This window comes from Heptranchias perlo, chromosome 30, assembly GCF_035084215.1.
Source record: "Heptranchias perlo isolate sHepPer1 chromosome 30, sHepPer1.hap1, whole genome shotgun sequence".
Classification (NCBI taxonomy): Eukaryota; Metazoa; Chordata; class Chondrichthyes; order Hexanchiformes; family Hexanchidae; genus Heptranchias; species Heptranchias perlo.
Window position 1 is genome coordinate 26,358,477 of NC_090354.1, and position 17,427 is coordinate 26,375,903.

A 17,427-nucleotide genomic window follows, 5' to 3' on the forward strand; every position below is an offset into this window, starting at 1 on the left:
AAGTTAAAAGTAATCACTGCGTTTAACATAGCATATTTTTAAACCGTGCGTACAAAACTATCCCATTTCGGCCTGGTATCTCTTGCACTGCAGCCAAAATCAGAATTCTGCGTCACACCGAGGACATGCAGCCAACCACTGTATGGAACTGTAAACTGGAGCAAACATGCCACATACAGCTAATACTTCAGTTCCATATGGAACAGGTAAAAGGTTACTTGGGACAAGAAGTTTGAACAAATTTAAAATTATACCTGTTTTGGGAGATGAATTTCTAAGGAGAACTAAAAAAAAAGGCTATTCTTAACAAAAATGTTCATTCTAAAACGATATCGCACAGTCATGATATCAAATTATAATTGCAACTGTGGTGAGACTAGATGGTTAAATCAGTTACATGAAAACACTTTTTGGTTATAACTGAGGTGGGTATGATTTTAATTTTGTTGTAGTTTCTCCTGTGTTCAATGTAGAAACTGTTCAACACTTACCATGAAACTTCTTGTCCAAGATCATCTGAGAAAGTTTTCTTTCCACATCACCCTGGAATTACAGTACAGAATTAGCTCCAAGTTCGACTTAACACTTGCCCAGCTGAGGACAGGTTACTTCAGCTGAATTATCTCGGGTAAAATTCCCTGGATTTTCCCCATCTCAGCTGAACCAGAGTTCACGGGCATTTCAAATTCAGTCAAATAAAGTTTCCAAGGACCCGTGGAAAACAGATTGGAAAGCTCGGCAGGTTTCAAGATAACCAAACTTCTGTCAACTGACTTGTTTCACGGTCATGCTCACTCGACATTTCAGTTGTACCTGGGACAATAGCTATTTTCAACTATCAGTCCCAATGTAGACTTTAAATTATTCAAAACAAAACATTTCCCCATCAGTGATTCCCACATCACAACTTTATCATCATCAAACAAGCTGCAAACTTGCTCAATTTCATGAAGTGGCACAAATACAGGTGCACAATCCTTTTTAATTCTACCCTCAAATAAGCATCCAGCTCCTAAGCAGCCTGGATAAAAATGTAAGACCCATCCATAAGTGTGCCATTTGGGCTGGTTTTATTCAAACTACTTGGGACTTAAATCCATGAGGTCGGTGTTTGGACCACTACGTATTATCAAGCCAACCATCTGTACTGTGATGAACTGCCAACTACAGTGAAATTAATAATGTGCTGAAAAATGCCTTGCCATTCGTTCCCGACTCCAGGCACCCTCATTACTCCAGTGGGAGCGCTGAGCAGCAGAGATGCTGGTAGGCAAAGGCATATTTCATGCACTTGGCTTCGAAACAGTGTGATTATGAGACTAGCTGCCACATAGCGAGACTAAAAATAAATCTACTTTTTATAAAGATTAGAGGTTTCTCTGCAGAAAAAAAAAATCAAAAACAAGACCAAGACCTTCAGTCCTAGGGCAGGAGATAGCCCTGTTTTATTTTTAAAAGTTGTGCTCACCAAAGTGAAGGATGCCAGTTACAGGTTGAAACTTTTCTAGTTTTACTGTATCTATTCGGAAAACATTCGGAGAACTGATTAAAATAGGGAGGCAAAGATATTGCAAATAATTCTCTTGATTCATTACTTTGGATTCTAACTTTGTTGCAGAATGTGCAGATTCAAATATTTGGAAAAACAGCCATTTACAGAAGGCGGTGAGTTAATCCAATCTATAATTGCTGTGGAAGGTAATTAGTTATAGTAACTGCATTGCAGAGAACTGAATTTTTTTATACCTAATTTTCTCTCCTCTTGATGGTGTTGACTCCTTAGGATACAGCTACAGAGTCCATTATTCTGAAGTAATGCCTGACAGCGAGTACTGGCAGGCTACTCGGTCATAGGGGAGCGTCACAGCTCAGTTCAATCCTATTCTCACCCAAAAAGCACTTTCGGTGGGGTTCCCTGGACAGAAATAAAGAGCAGGATTGCTGCCCATATTCCCCCTCCTTAACCCAAGGACAGTGAAGCCAACTTTGGTACTCTGGCTGAAAGCAACTGACTAAGCACAGAAGGATTACATGGGACTTTCCTGGTTTGAAAGGCTCAGCTACTCATTTGCTAAATTTAGTCATCCACCAGGGAGCTCCTCAAGGAGAATGCTTTAGTTTTGCTTCAATGTCACAGTAAAGGAGGAGGTAGTAGAGAATTTGGATAGGATTAAAAATAAATAAAGGAAGTATTTAAAAGGTTGGCAACATTCAAAGTAGAAAAGTCACCCGGTCCAGTTGAGATACATCCTAGGCTGCTGGGGGAAGTAATGGAAATTGCAGAGGCTCTAGCCATAATCTTCCAATATAGGAGTGGTGCCAGAAGACTGGAGGATTGCAAGTGTTACACCCCTGTTCAAAAAAGGGGATTTCCACAACATTCACCTGAGGAAGGAGGAAGCCTCCGAAAGCCTGTGAATTTCAAATAAAATTGTTGGACTATAACTTGGTGTTGTAAAATTGTTTACAAAAAAGGGGAAGGGGATAAACCCGGCAAACTACAGGCCAGTCAACCTAACGTTCGTGGTGGGGAAACTTTTAGAGACAAAATTAATTGGAAAAATATGGGTTAATAAATGAAAGCCAGCACGGATTTGTTAAAGGCAAATTGTGTTTGACTAACTTGATTGAGTTCTTTGGTGAAGTAACAGAGAGGGTTGATGAGGGTAGTGCGGTTGATGTTGTGTTTCTGGACTTCAAAAGGCGTTTGATTAAGTACCACATAATAGGTTCGTTAGCAAAATTGAAGCCCACGGGATTAAAGTGGCTGTGTGGATACGAAAATAGCTAACGGACAGAAAGCAAAGAGTAGTGGCGAACGGTTGTTTTTCAGACCGGAGGGAAGTTTGCAGTGGTGTCTCCCAGGAGTCGGTGTTGGGACCACTGCTCTTTTTGATATATATCAATGACTTGGACTTGGGTATACACGGCATAATTTCAAAGTTTGCTGATGACATGAAACTCAGAAATGTAGTAAACAGAAAGGAGGATAGTAACATTTCAAGAGGACAGACAGACTGGTGAAATGGACAGAGACATGGCAGAAGAAATTTAATGCAGAGAGGTGTAAAGTGATTCATTATGGTAAGAAGAATGAGGAGAGGCAATATAAACTAAATGGTACAATTTTAACGGGGGTGCAGGAACCGAGATCTGGGGGTGTACGTACACAAGTCTTTGAAGATAGCAGGGCAAGTTGAGAAGGCTGTTAAAAAGGCATGTGGGATCCGCGGCTTTATAAATAGAGGCAGAGTACAAAAGCAAGGAAGTTATGCTAAACCTTTTTAAAATGCTGGTTAGGCCCCAGCTGGAGTATTGTGGCCAATTCTGGGCACCACACTTTCGGAAGGATGTCAAGGCCTTAAGCCAGGGTGCAGAGGAGATTTACTAGTATGGTACAAGAGGTGAAAGACTTCAGTTACATGGGGAGACTACAGAAGCTAGGGTTGTTCTCCTTAGAGCAGAGAAGGTCATGGGGAGATTTAATAGAAGCGTTCAAAAGCATGAAGGGTTTTGATTGAGTAAATAAGGAGAAACTATCCAGTGGCAATAGGGTCGCTAATCAGAAGACACAGATTTGAAGTAATTGGCAAAAGAACCAGAGGTGACATGAGGAAAAAAAATTTATGCAATTAGTTATGATCTGGAATGCTCTGCCTGAAAGGGTGGTGGAAGCAGATTCAATTATAGTTTTAAACAGGGAATTGGATAAATACTTGAAGGGGAAAATTTGCAAGGCTATGGGAAAAGAGCAGGAGAGTGGGACTAATTGAATAGCTCTTTCGAAGAGCCGGAACAGGCACGATGGGCTGAATGGCCTCTTTCTGCGTTGTGTCATTCTACGATTTTATGTACTTTTAGCGACAACTCACAAAGATTACGTAAGGTACTGATGTGGAAGTGTCAACAGATTTGCAAGAAAGACTTGAATTTTTATAGCACCGTTTCACATCTCAGAAATATCTCTAAGCACTTTGCAGTGAAGTGACATATGGGTGAACATGGCAGCCATTTTGCTTACAGCAAAACCCCACAACCAGCAATATCATCAACAACCAGTTAATCTGCTTTTAGTGAATTAGCCGAGGGAGGAATTTTGGCAAGGACACCAGAGAACACTCTGCTCTTCTTTGAAGAATATAATGAGACCGTATTAATGCTCATCTGAACCACGAGATCAAACAGCGCAAGTTTCAGTTTAATGTCTCCCTCAGCAGTGCACTGAAGTTTCAGCCTAGATTATGTGCTCTAATCTTGGATTGGGGCAGTTTCTGCATTTCACGTTTAAATATAGATCATCACTTACCTTGGATAGTTTTATGATGCTTGCTATGTGTTCTATCTGTAAGATTAAGAAAGAACATTTTATTTTATTAAGTCCAGGCCTCCATTAAAAAAGGCAGGACTAAGAAAGAAACAGTTGCAAGTCATTTGTCATAATGGCATGCAAGGATCTTCAGAACACAATCAAGCATCAAGTAGTATCTTTTCACTGAACGTTCAAAAGAGTTTGCCAATGAATTTAATAGACTAACCTTAATACTCAAAGTAGATATAACAAGATATGCAAAGATGACAAAATTTAAATATTTTCAGTAAATATTATACAAGAGTAGTTATTCTGAAAGTAATGTCAGCCTTCTGTAGCAATAGTCATTGCACTGTTCTATGGTTGTGAATATTCTTATTCATGTATATGCAAAAAAGGATAAAAATGACCTCGTAAACCACGATAGCCAAAGCTAACTGAATCAGGCTGCTCGAGCAGGGATCTTTACACAATATATGCATGTAAAAACAGGCCTATTTTTAAGAGATTTTTGTATACAATTGGTGCATTCAAATCATAGAAATTTATGGCACAGAAGGAGGCTGTTCGGCCCATTGAGTCCGTGCCGGTTGAAAAAGAGCTATCCAGCCTAATCCCACTCTCCAGCTCTTGGTCCATAGCCTTGTAGGTTATGGTACTTCAAGTGCATATCCAAGTACTTTTTAAAATGCGACGAGGGTTTCTGCCTCTACCACCCTTTCAGGCAGTGAGTTCCAGACCCCCACCTTGGGGTGAAAAACTTCTCAACTCCCCTCTAATCCGTCTACCAATTACTTTAAATCGATGCCACCTGGGTATTGACCTCTCTGCTAAGGGAAATAAGTCCTTCCTATTCACTCTATCTAGGCCCCTCATAATTTTATACATTGCAATTAAATCTCCCCTCAGCCTCCTCTGTTCCAAAGAAAACAAGCCCAGCCTATTCAATCTTTCCTCATAGCTAAGATTCCCCAGTCCTGGCAACATCCTCTTCAATCTCCTCTGTACCCTCTCTAGTGCAATCACATCTTTCCTGTAATGTGGTGACCAGAACTGTACACAGGTACTCTAGCTGTGGCCTAACTAGTGTTTTATACAGTTCTAACATAACCTCCCTGCTCTTATATTCTATGCCTCAGCTAATAAAGGAAAGCATCCCGTATGCCTTTTTAACCACCTTATCTACCTGTCCTGCTACCTTCAGGGATCTGTGGACATGCACTCCAAGGTCCCTCTGTTCCTCTACACCTCTCAGTATCCTACCATTTATTGTGTATTCCCTTGCCTTGTTTGCCCTCCCCAAATGCATTACCTCACAGGTCTCTGGATTGAATTTCATTTGCCACTTTTCTGCCCACCCGACCAGTCCATCAGTCCAAAATGCTTTAATAGCTTCTTTATAACTGGGAAGGTGTGCGCCAGTTGCATTTCGGTCACCAATATAATGCTCAGTGCAGAGTGATGCTCGGCTGAGGTGTATGGGCTCTCATCACCAAACTGATCGTCAGTTTGGAAGGAGAGGTGTGGCTTGACTGAGGGGGGGTGGGTTCCAATTACCTTATTAATGCTTTGGGGGGGGGCGAAGTTAGTCCACTCTAGACATTTGTGCTCAGCAACGACATGGCAAAGTAAATTTGCTGTTCCATCCTGGAACTGGTGCTGTGCACGAGCGGGGAGGGGGTTTGACCGTGGGTTTGTTGTTCAACCTGAAGATTATTGAAGCACAATATATACTCAGTTCAACAAGAAAATTCATTTTCATGAGGGGTTGGTGATTTCTACTCATGCTGTGGGGGGGGACGGGCACAGAAGCAATTTATGAACTGCTCTACTCATGTCAAATGAGAAACCATGGATGCCAAATCAAGAACTGCTCTTCACTAACTCCCCACTTCAAAAGAGAGCAAAAGTAAAACGTAAGATCAGACAATTCATTGATATAAGCGGTTTGATTCTTTGCTCAAGATCAAAATCAAATCCTAAACAGGGGTTAATTAGCTTGACTTTTCACGTCTTTCTAAGTTCACACAACCTGGATGTGGGTTTTCTGCCAGTGACTAACAAGACGATGGAAGTCCATATTCTAGGAGAATTTGCAAATATACATTCTACTGGGTGTCTGCTGCTGTCTTGGCATCAGTGGATAAAGCTTTTCCATTTGGCAAGATAAGTCTTCAAAGATTGAGGGTTTTCAACTGCTTATGCTGGTGTTCTCACAAGCCAGGTTCTGCAGCAGAGGGTGTGTGGGTCGTTATATCGTTTTGGGCCTCCATTATTAGACCTCTGCGCATGGGTTCAGATAAGATTCGTAGCTTGGACTGTAAGGAATGTTTCTATCACCGTTGAGGTGGATGTAAAGGATCCCACAACAGTATTTGAAGAGAAGCAGCAGTATCCTGGTCAACATTCCCCCCATAACCAACACCTCACCAAAAAAAAAAATCAACTGGTCAGTTATTTCATTTGCTGCTCATGGGATCTTGCTGTGTACAGATGGGTTGCCACATTTTTCTACACAACGGCAGCGACTGCACGTCAAGAATAGTTCAATGGTTGGGAAGCATTTTGCGACGTTCTGAAGTGATGTAAATGCAAGTTCTTACTTTCACTGTGGCTTCCTCCAAGTGAATATTGTGAATGATCTTTGGGATGAAAGATCAGAGGGAAGGCACAGAGGAACCTTTTGTTTCAGGGATCAAGTAACTCAGCGCTATTGTTTGGCTGCCTTGGCTGCTGTAACTGCTAGCCAAGAGTTGAAGCTCTTGATAACCGCAACTGGAAATGACTTGCACCATCTTGTGGTAGAATCTATGCATCACTCCCTAAGTGCATCTGCTGTGAGGTTCTGAGCTCCAGCAAAGGGTTGAGGTCTGAGATACCACTAATTCCAGATCCGCATGGCACCGAGGCAGAAATGCTGGATCAATTCATTCATATACAGTACCCCACGACAATTCAGATGCAGATCAATTTGTTGGGAATGTTCCTTTAATAGGACCACCCAGGCTGTTTGCCGCTTCAGCCTTTTTACAAGCAATAGTTGTACGGGTAGGTCCACATTTCTTTGAGATGTGTGCTCCAACCTGTAAGGGATACAATGATTGCCAGCATGCCCATCTTTTCAACAACTCCATGTTTGAACCCCTCTAATCAGATTTCCGTCCCTACCACAGCACTGAAACGGCTCTAATCAAAGTCACAGATGACATCCCATGTGACTGTGGTAAACTATCCCACCTCATTCTTCTCGATGTGTCCGCAGCCATTGACCACACCATCCCCCTCCAACGCCTCTCCTCTGCTGTCCAACTGGGTGGGGCTTCCATTGTCTGGTTCCATTCCTATCTATCCAGTCATAACCAGAGAATCACCTGCAATGGCTTCTCTTCCTGCTCCATTACCTCTCGAGTCCCCCAAGGGTCCATCCTTGGCCCCCTCCCGTTTCTCATCTACATTCTGCCCCTCGGCGACATCACCCGAAAACACAACCTCAGGTTCCACATGTACACTGACGACACCCAGCTCGACCTCACCACCACCTCTCTTGACCCCTCCACTGCCTCTGATTTGTCATGCTACTCGTCCGATATTCAGTACTGGATGAACAGAAAATTCCTCCAATTAAATACTGGGCAGAGCAAAGTCATTGGGGTTGATTTTAAACCCCAAGAATGGGTGGGTTGGGGGCAGGTGGGAGTTGAAAATAGTTGTTTTTTTGGGTCCCAACTGCAAAATTTTCAGACTTTGCATTCCCAGTGGGAAGCCTGTACTTTTACGCGCTGATGTTAAACCCGGAAATAAAGCCGGGTTGTGGTCGCGATCCAAAAATCAACTATTTTCAACTCCCACCCGCCCCCAACCCACCCGTTCTTGGGGTTTAAAATCACCCCCATTGTCTTCATTCCCCGCCACAAATTCCTTTCCCTAGCCACCGAATTCATCCCTCTCCCTGGCCACTCTCTGAGCCTGAACCAGACTGTTCGTAACCTTGGAGTCCAATCTGACCCGGAGCTGACCTTCTGACCCCACATCCACTCCATCACCAAGACTGCCTACTCCCACCTCCATAACATCACCTATCTCTGCCCCTGCCTTAACTCATCTGCTGCTGAAGCCCTCATCCATACCTTTGTTGCCGCTAGACTCAACTATTCCAATGCTCTCCTGGCTGGACTCCCACCTTGCACCTTGCATAAACTTGAGTTCATCCAAAACTCTGCTGCCCGTATGCCAACTCGCACCAAGAACCAATCACCCTTGTCCTCACTGACCTGACTCCCGGTCCAGCAAAGCCTCAATTTTAAAATTCTCATCCTTGTTTTCAAATTCCTGCATGGCCTCGCCTCTCCCCATCTCTAACCTCCACCAGCCCCAAAACCCTCAGACCTCTATGCTCCTCCAATTCTGGCATCTTGCCCATCCCCAATTTTCTTCGCTCCACCATTGGCAGCCATGCCTTCAGCTACCTAGGCACTATTCTCTAGAATTCCCTCCCTAAACCTCTCCACCTCTCTTTTAAGATGCTCCTTATGCCCTACCCCTTTGACCAAGCTTTTGGTCACGTGTCCTAATATCTCATGTGGCTCAGTGTCAAATTTAGTTTGATAATTGCTCCCATGAAGTGGGGAACTTGGGAAGTTTTACTACATTAAAGGTGCTATATAAATGCAAGTTGTCATCAGATGGGGCCAGATTTCAGCTGCAACTCATGTGCTATGTTTTGCTTTTGGAATGAGCACCTTAGGGCATCACCCGTCTCTTGGTTAATCTCTTCCTTAGATTAACTGAGTGCATATGGATGACCACGAAGAAAATTTAGTTGCACCCACCTCCTGAACAACTTGGGTAGTATAAATTATTGCTGCTCAAAGAAACCCAGTGTCTTAAGATGAGAGCAATTTGTTTCTTACTTTCCACCAATATTCTTCCTTGCTTTCTTCTGAAGGCGCTACTCCTTGTTGTGGTATGGCTCCATGGGCACTGGCCATCCTCTGATACCTCGTGGTCATTCTTTAGCGAGCGCCAGCAGGCTATTTAACTACAGTTAGTGTCAAAGCAGTGCCCAATCCCGTCCTCTGTCAATGCCCTATACTTCCAGCCGGGGAGAAAGACTCGAGCCGGATCTCCCCCTTCCAAACTCAGGAGTATAGAGGCCAACTGTAGCACACCTACCACTGCCCTGGCTGAGGTCAGCTATCTCAGCACAGAACAAAGGATGAATCGGAGATCTTCCTAATCTGCACGGCTCAACTACTCATCATCTTGACACTGGAGCGGCACTCACTGAACAGATTTAGTTAAAATCAAGTGTTTTAACATAGGGGCAAATTATGCTCACGGCTACAGTGACAGAATCATAGGCTCCATAAATGCCTACCATAGAGAATTTATACCAGTCTGATTATTTAAAAAAATGTTGATAGATTCCATTACGCTACATTTTGCAATTTTGAGAATGTGAAGGCCAGATTTACATCTTCAGTACTTCCATAAATCTGCTATATTCAGGCATTTTATCACAACTATAATTTACTTGCATACGATCAAATGAAATTTGAATACAAAAGCAACTTTTCAAACAGCAGCAAATAAATTTGAAGAGATTTCAGTTTTTTTTGTTGATTTGCACCGATTTACAGGATACTCATACTAAATCACTGGTGAACGTAGCCATTTGGGTCAAGTCAGCCACAGCGTTCCCCTGATGGCTTGGAGTTTAATCAGTACCTGAGCCATTAGGGTACTAAGGAGCTGAAGGCTCGTGGTTGGAATACTCCAGATGAGAATCACCAGTTTTTTTTTCTCAGGAGCGTTCATTTTTCTTGTGTTTTTACACTTTCTGATTTATCCCATTTCATGCTGAATAAGTATAGTGTTCATTCCTTATAGTTCAAGTACTGGTTTGAGGCAGGCCGTGTAATTACTGGTGGTGTGCTTAGTAATGGGTTTTGTATGCTGTTTTTACACCTGATACTGAAAATGGGCTACTACAATGCTTGAAATGCGTCACGCGGGATGAAGCAGCCATATTATCCATTCAGAATGGATTAGAAACTTGAAGATAAAGGGATTCTACCTACTTAATCTCCCTTGTATTTTTATTTCCAGCATGCCAGACTAACAATTTTTAATTAGAAATGCAACAATTGACCAGAGACAGAAAGGCTGCACTACCCCTTTCTTGCCGCAGATCCAAATGTTGAAGGAGGAACAAACTCAATATAGGAGCTGGGCAAAATTGAACTGGCACACAAACATGGTGCCCGTCTTTATAAGATACAGCTGGTAACATGCTGGCACCAGTGCAAATAATGGCATTTTTTGAATGCTGAGCGCGTATTCCCAGGAACCAATTGCTGAAGTGTGCGGAAAATGTGGAATGGAAAAGGAATGTATCTCGTTTATGCCAGTTTAAATTTATATCCTAAAAAAGAAAGCTGAGACAACAACGAGGCTTTACTATGGAGGCTTAACACGGGAAACAAAACCAGCTCCACAACCCAAAGTTGTTTTAGTAAGATGCGGTCAAACAGTATTTAGGGAGTTGAGTTTGCAGGTGGTGTTAGCTGATGTATACATAATAGCGAGACAAAAAATAAAAGTTTTCATACAACAGCAACTTGTAGGAAGTAAATGCTGTAGCAAAGATCAAGTAACTGGTAGAAAAGATTGGCATGAGAGGGGACATCTTTAAAAGCATGCTATCTTCGATATACACATGCACTCCACACACAATTTCAATCGTCAAAAAGGTGCTGGTTTCAGAAACAGTCCACTGCAAATAAGCCATCAATATTCAGTCTACATGTGAGCAATATTGAAGCACCCAACATTTTTATAATAATGACACAAAAATTAAAAGATTAAAATTAATTTGAGAATGGATCCCAGATTACCAAATTAATTTGAGAATGGAATCTTTATTTCATTCACACTACTTGCAACCATACCTGAACTCTGGAGAAAGGCTCAATCACTCGGATAAGATTCTGCTCCAGTAAGTTATCATACAGCTTTGCCAGATGCGTGGAGATAATCGGATCATCCCGTAGCTCTGCTTGGAAATCTGTCAAAGCCTGCAAATCGGAAGAGCAGAGTTGTCGTTCACAGTACACAGGATATTTCAGGCACTGTAGAATTCACACGCTCTCAACTTAAGCAAATTAAATGTGATCCTCATGTGGTCACTGCTTTTTTTTTGGCAAGACTAAATTTAGCACAGCAAAATCTGTCATGTGTATCTGGCAGTGTGACAAAATTCCTTAAATCAACCATTCTAGAATGACAGACATTTGCAATACTTGTATGACTCTTCAACCTTTTCCTTTGCAAGCTGCTTGCCACCAATAAGGGGGATGGTCTGGGCTAAAAATGTTACTTTCCACTAATGGCATGTGAACATTCAATAAGGGTGCTGTTCCAGTAGAAAGTGCCCATCCATCAAAGGGTGAATACCTTTCTTTTATATAGCTATATATACCAAGAACACAGAAAATTCACCAAGACTAAGTGACTGTCAGCCTGATAAAATTTTAAATTTTGAGTTCAAAATCAAATGCTTGTTCTGTTGAACTACTGGGTCACCTGGTTACGCCCTCAAGATTAACCCGTTAATCACCACAGTAGTAACTAACAACCCACAAATTCACCATGGACTCCGTTCATTTTCTTCCGATCATAACATGCTTAGAATTGTTTGCAAACTTATTTACCCCCATTTGTCTAGAAATGCACAATTTGATATAGATCTCACTGATATATACATTACTTTGCTTCTGGTAGGTGTGACGATAATGAAATGGCATATTCTTGTTCTATTCCCTTCCCAATCAGGTTTGTCAAAAAAAAAACTTTTACAGAAGACAATGCCTTTAAGATAAATAGTCTTCAAAAGCAACTGAAACTCAGTGATGTATCTGGGTCGTCAGACAATTAAAATTATGACAAACTTTTGTTGACATCTATGTGAACAACAGTTTGGGGACCAAAAGCCGTTACAATCCACCTAGTTTCAAAAAAATATATTGCCACCGTCTATTCTCAGTAAGTGGCGACATTATCGAGAACAAGCAGCTCCTGATGCAAACACTTTCTGCTACACGCTCCTCAGCAAGAAGAGATATGTTGCCTATGGAAAGTTCAGTGGGAAAGAGGGCAACACATGCACCTTACCACCCCAAACCCAAAAGTACTGCATTAAATGTTGCAAACATTTACAGTTCACCTGCAAAGGACAGGATAAAACGGCAGAGGAATAAATATTTTCCCATTGCTTGTATGGATGATTTTCCCAATTGGGCAATATCAGTAAACTTTTACACATCACCTTTTCATAGACATGTTCTGTAGTGGGGTGGCTCACTACTGCTTTACTGTGAGGCATCAAGTTTTGCTTTGAACCCTTTTTCGCCATAATTAAGCTAAAACTTGCTAGTATTTTTATTGCATAGTGAGAAGGCAAACATACCATCAGCTAACAGTTTATCTTTCCTGATTATTTGGACTTCATGCCATTAGCAAACAATATCCCTCTCATTGTAGGAACTGCATACCATCAGCTAATGATGAAATTTCTCATTACCTGCAGTTCAACCTCCAGTTAGCTTACCTTTTCAAAATCTGCCAGCGACCGATTCTTGCTTGCTCGGGCCACACATTTTAGTGAATCGGTCTTAAAATAAATAAAAAGTTAACCATTAGGTGAGGCCAAATTAACCGTTTCAGCTGCAGTCTACTCTCAATCACCAGTTAAACATATCAGAGATACAAAAGGGTAGCTTGGACTATTTTATGACATACCCATCCATGTGTGTCTTTATATAACCAGGCGTATGCTATTTGACACTAATTCTCTTCAACAAAAGACAGTAACACATAGTTAAACTGAGTTAGTAGTTTCAGACCAAGACAAGACAGTAGAATGATATCTTACTATCCCGGCCAGTCCAATACCACTGTTGCTCTATCCACACATTAGCCTTATTTTGTGCTGTTTTTCTTGTCATGTTTTTAAGTTAATTTAAAACCCTTTCTAAACTTGCTACTTTTTTTTGGGTTGTGTATTTCTCTACTTCTCAGTCCTCACCACTACCTGCATGGTTCAACATTCTTCGTGCTGAAACAAGAAATGGATGAACAGAGATCCAAGGAAAGACCTATCAACTCAGCCAATGCTGGGTTCGAGTTCACCTTCTCCACAGTCCACCTTTCATGGATGCTAGAAATTCTTTCAAAGATGGCAGCAGATGCTCACTTAATGGTGTAGTGGGTAAATACATCAATGGTGGCACTATGCCATATAGACCAGGAAAGCTGCAGGTTTGATCCTTAATTTCTGATGAATCAGCTGATCTTAGCCAGCACAACATTAGAGGTGCTACAATTGACAATCCTGGGATTTTTGGGGGCAGAGGGGGAAAAGAGGGAAGGTCAGGGTACCCACTCCCTTCTTCAAATGACTCTGACTGGAGAGTGTATGCGCATCAGGTGATCTGTGATGCCCTCTACAGTTGAGCAGCTGCTCAAATCATTGTTGAGGCACTTGGGTGAGATATCAAGAGATCTGCCAGTATCCAGGACAAAGCAGCTTTAGGAGACAAGAAAAATGGGTGAAAGAAATAGTGATAGACTACCAGCACGCAGTGGACCCAGGCCGAGAGAAGTGGAAGGTGAGAAAACTGATCGAGATACTTCATTTGAAAGAGGGCTGACTTTTCTTCCCATTTTTCTTTCCACATTCTGTTGATAGCCTCATAAGTTAGCCAAATTGAAGGGGTGCTTCGTAAACGTTTGTAGCTAGCTCCAACTTGTTTTCTACAAATGTAGTCTATGGCTACCCATTAAACCTAGCCCATTAGAGTCATAGAGTTATACAGCACGGATAGAGGCCCTTCGGCCCATCGTGTCCGCGCCAGCCATCAAGCCCTGTCTACTCTAATCCCATATTCCAGCATTTGGTCCGTAGCCTTGTATGCTATGGCATTTCAAGTGCTCATCCAAATGCTTCTTGAATGTTGTGAGGGTTCCTGCCTCCACAACCCTTTCAGGCAGTGAGTTCCAGACTCCAACCACCCTCTGGGTGAAAAAGTTCTTTCTCAAATCCCCTCTAAACCTCCCGCCTTTTACCTTGAATCTATGTCCCCTTGTTATAGAACCCTCAACGAAGGGAAAAAGCTCCTTAGTATCCATCCTATCTGTGCCCCTCATAATTTTGTACACCTCAATCATGTCCCCCCTCAGCCTCCTCTGCTCCAAGGAAAACAAACCCAATCTTCCCAGTCTCTCTTCATAGCTGAAGCGCTCCAGCCCTGGTAACATCCTGGTGAATCTCCTCTGCACCCTCTCCAAAGCGATCACATCCTTCCTGTATGTGATCGCTTTGGATCACATACAGGAAGGATGTGATCGCTTTGGAACTGCACACAGTACTCCAGCTGTGGCCTAACCAGTGTTTTATACAGCTCCATCATAACCTCCTTGCTCTTATATTCTATGCCTCGGCTAATAAAGGCAAGTATCCCATATGCCTTCTTTACCACCTTATCTACCTGTTCCGCCGCAATCAGGGATCTGTGAACTTTCACACCAAGATCCCTCTGACCCTCTGTCTTGCCTAGGGTCCTCCCATTCATTGTGTATTCCCTTGCCTTGTTAGTCCCTCCAAAGTGCATCACCTCGCACTTTTCCGGGTTAAATTCCATTTGCCACTGTTCCGCCCATCTGACCAACCAATCTATATCGTCCTGCAGACTGAGGCTATCCTCCTCGCTATTTACCACCCTACCAATTCATTAGGGTCATAAATCTTTCCTAGCAGGTCCTGTCCTGCCAACAAATGTACTCATGTAGGGAAGTCAGGATGACTGAGTCCTGACTGCATGGATGACCAGGAGCTGACAAAACCTTCCAATAACCCTGTTATATATATTGAAGGGGGTGCAGGAACAGAGAGACCTGGGGGTTTATGTACAGAAATCTTTGAAGGTGGCAGGACAAGTTGATATGGTTGTTAAAAAGGCTTATGGGATCATTGGCTTTATAAATAGAGGCACAAAGTACAAAAGCAAGGAAGTTATGCTAAACCTTTATAAATCACTGGTTAAGTCTCAAGTATTGTGTCCAATTCTGGGCACCATACTTTAGGAAGGATGTCAAGGCCATAAGAGGGTGCAAAGGAGATTTACTAGAATGGTATCAGGGATGTGGGACTTCAGTTATATGGAGACTAGAGAAGCTGTAATTGTTCACCTTAGAGCAGGCAAGGTTAAGGGGAGATTTAATAGAAGCGTTCAAAATCATGAAGGGTTTTGATAAGAGTAAATAAGGAGAAATTATTTCCACTGGCAGGAGGGTCGGTAACCAGAGGACACAGGTTTATGGTAACTGGCAAGAGAGCCAGAGGAGAGATAAGGAGAATTTTTTTTTTTTAAAACGCAACAAGTTGTTATAATCTGGAATGCACTGCCTGAAAGGGCAGTGGAAGCAGATTCAGTAGTAACTTTCAAAAAGGAATTGGATAAATATTTGAAGGGGAGAAAATTGCAGGGTTATGGGACTAATTGGATAGTTCTTTTAAAGAGCCGACATAGGCACGATGGTTGAATGGCCTCCTTCTGTGCTGCAAGATTCTATGGTATAAACTACAAATCCACACAATGGAACTTATGCTCCTTGTCAGGTGATTTCAGGATACAAGGGGAGGAAAATATTTTCCTACCCCAGGTAAACTGGGGCCATTGGCCCACAAGCAACCATGAGAAACAGAATATCCTTTCCTCTCATCCTCCCCTTCTCCTCAAATCAAACAAACAATATTGAATTTTTATATTACCTGTCGTCCAGCATATCGGAGAGCAAGCTTCCCACTCACCAATGCCTGCACATCCTCTGGTCTGAAAGAAAAACAAAGAATATACATTTTGAAAATTGCTGTGTGATCCACTTTTCTTTAAGTATTGTAATATGATTTACCAAAACCCACCCTTAGACCTGACTTCAGCCTTTCTTATCATTTCTTCCCTCCCCCAAGAGAAGAAATGCAATGCCTGGGCTTTGTAGTCACAATGGAACTATCTATCTTTGATGCACTGCATATTTAGGTCACTGTGGACATCAGCTTCAACAGCATTAGTTCCACAGGCATTTTAGAAACCACAAAGGGACTGGTTTTTGATCTCCTTTAACTACAGTAAATAACAAAGGAGAATGCGCACCTAAAAAAGTCTTCATTAGCACCTAGAGATTCTACAAAATATTACGCAGGCACCTAAACCCATGAAGCACACTGTCAACGTTATTCCAAAATTACACCCATGATCAGTTTATTTTCCCTCCAGACCTTCACATTACATGATCTTTTAGGTTTGACATTCAAGCACTCAACCCTTTTCCTACCATAGAATCATAGAAAATTTACGGCACAGAAGGAGATCATTTGGCCCATTGTGTCCGCACCGTTCGAAAATGAGCCACCCAGCCTAATCCCACTTTCCAGCACTTGGACTGTAGCCTTGTAGGTCACGGAAATTCAGGTGCACATCCAGGTACTTTTTAAAATTAGTTGAGGGTTTCTGCCTCTACCACCCTTTCAGACAGTGAGTTCCAAACCCCTACCACCCTCTGGGAGATAAAATTTTTCCTCAGCTCCCCTCTAATCCTTCTACCAATCACTTTAAATCTATGCCCTCTGATTACTGACCTCACTAAGGGAAATAGGTCCTTCCTATCCACTATCTAGGCCCCTCATAAATTTTGTTCACTTCAATTAAATAACCCCTCAGCCTCCACTGTTCCAAAGAGAACAACCACAGCCTATCCAATCTTTCCTCATAGCTAAAATTCTCCAGTCCTGGCAACATCCTCGTAAATCTCCTCTGTACCCTCTCTAGTGCAATCACATCTTTCCTGTAATGTGGTGACCAGAACTGTACGCAGTACTCAAGCTGTGGCTTAACCAATGTTTTACACAGTTCTAGCATAAACTCCCTGCTCTTATATTCTATGCCTCGGCTAATAAAGGAAAGTATTGCATATGCCTTCTTAATCACCTTATCCACCTGTCCTGCTACCTTCAGGGATCTGTGGACATGGACTCCAAGGTCCCTCACTTCCCCTGCACC

The 17,427-nt window shown here is 42.3% G+C and overlaps 1 protein-coding gene across 1 annotated transcript in view; it reads right to left on the reverse strand.

Moving 5' to 3' along the window:
• Positions 1-17,427, reverse strand: part of LOC137300012 (26S proteasome non-ATPase regulatory subunit 11) — a 66,700-nt gene that overhangs the window by 11,323 nt on the left and 37,950 nt on the right. The window contains exons 8-12 of the mRNA XM_067969097.1: positions 16,140-16,200; positions 12,918-12,980; positions 11,260-11,385; positions 4,307-4,342; positions 492-543 (exon numbers count right to left, since the gene is read on the reverse strand). Coding sequence (XP_067825198.1) covers positions 492-543; positions 4,307-4,342; positions 11,260-11,385; positions 12,918-12,980; positions 16,140-16,200 — 338 coding nt within the window. The remainder of the gene's footprint in view (positions 1-491; positions 544-4,306; positions 4,343-11,259; positions 11,386-12,917; positions 12,981-16,139; positions 16,201-17,427) is intronic.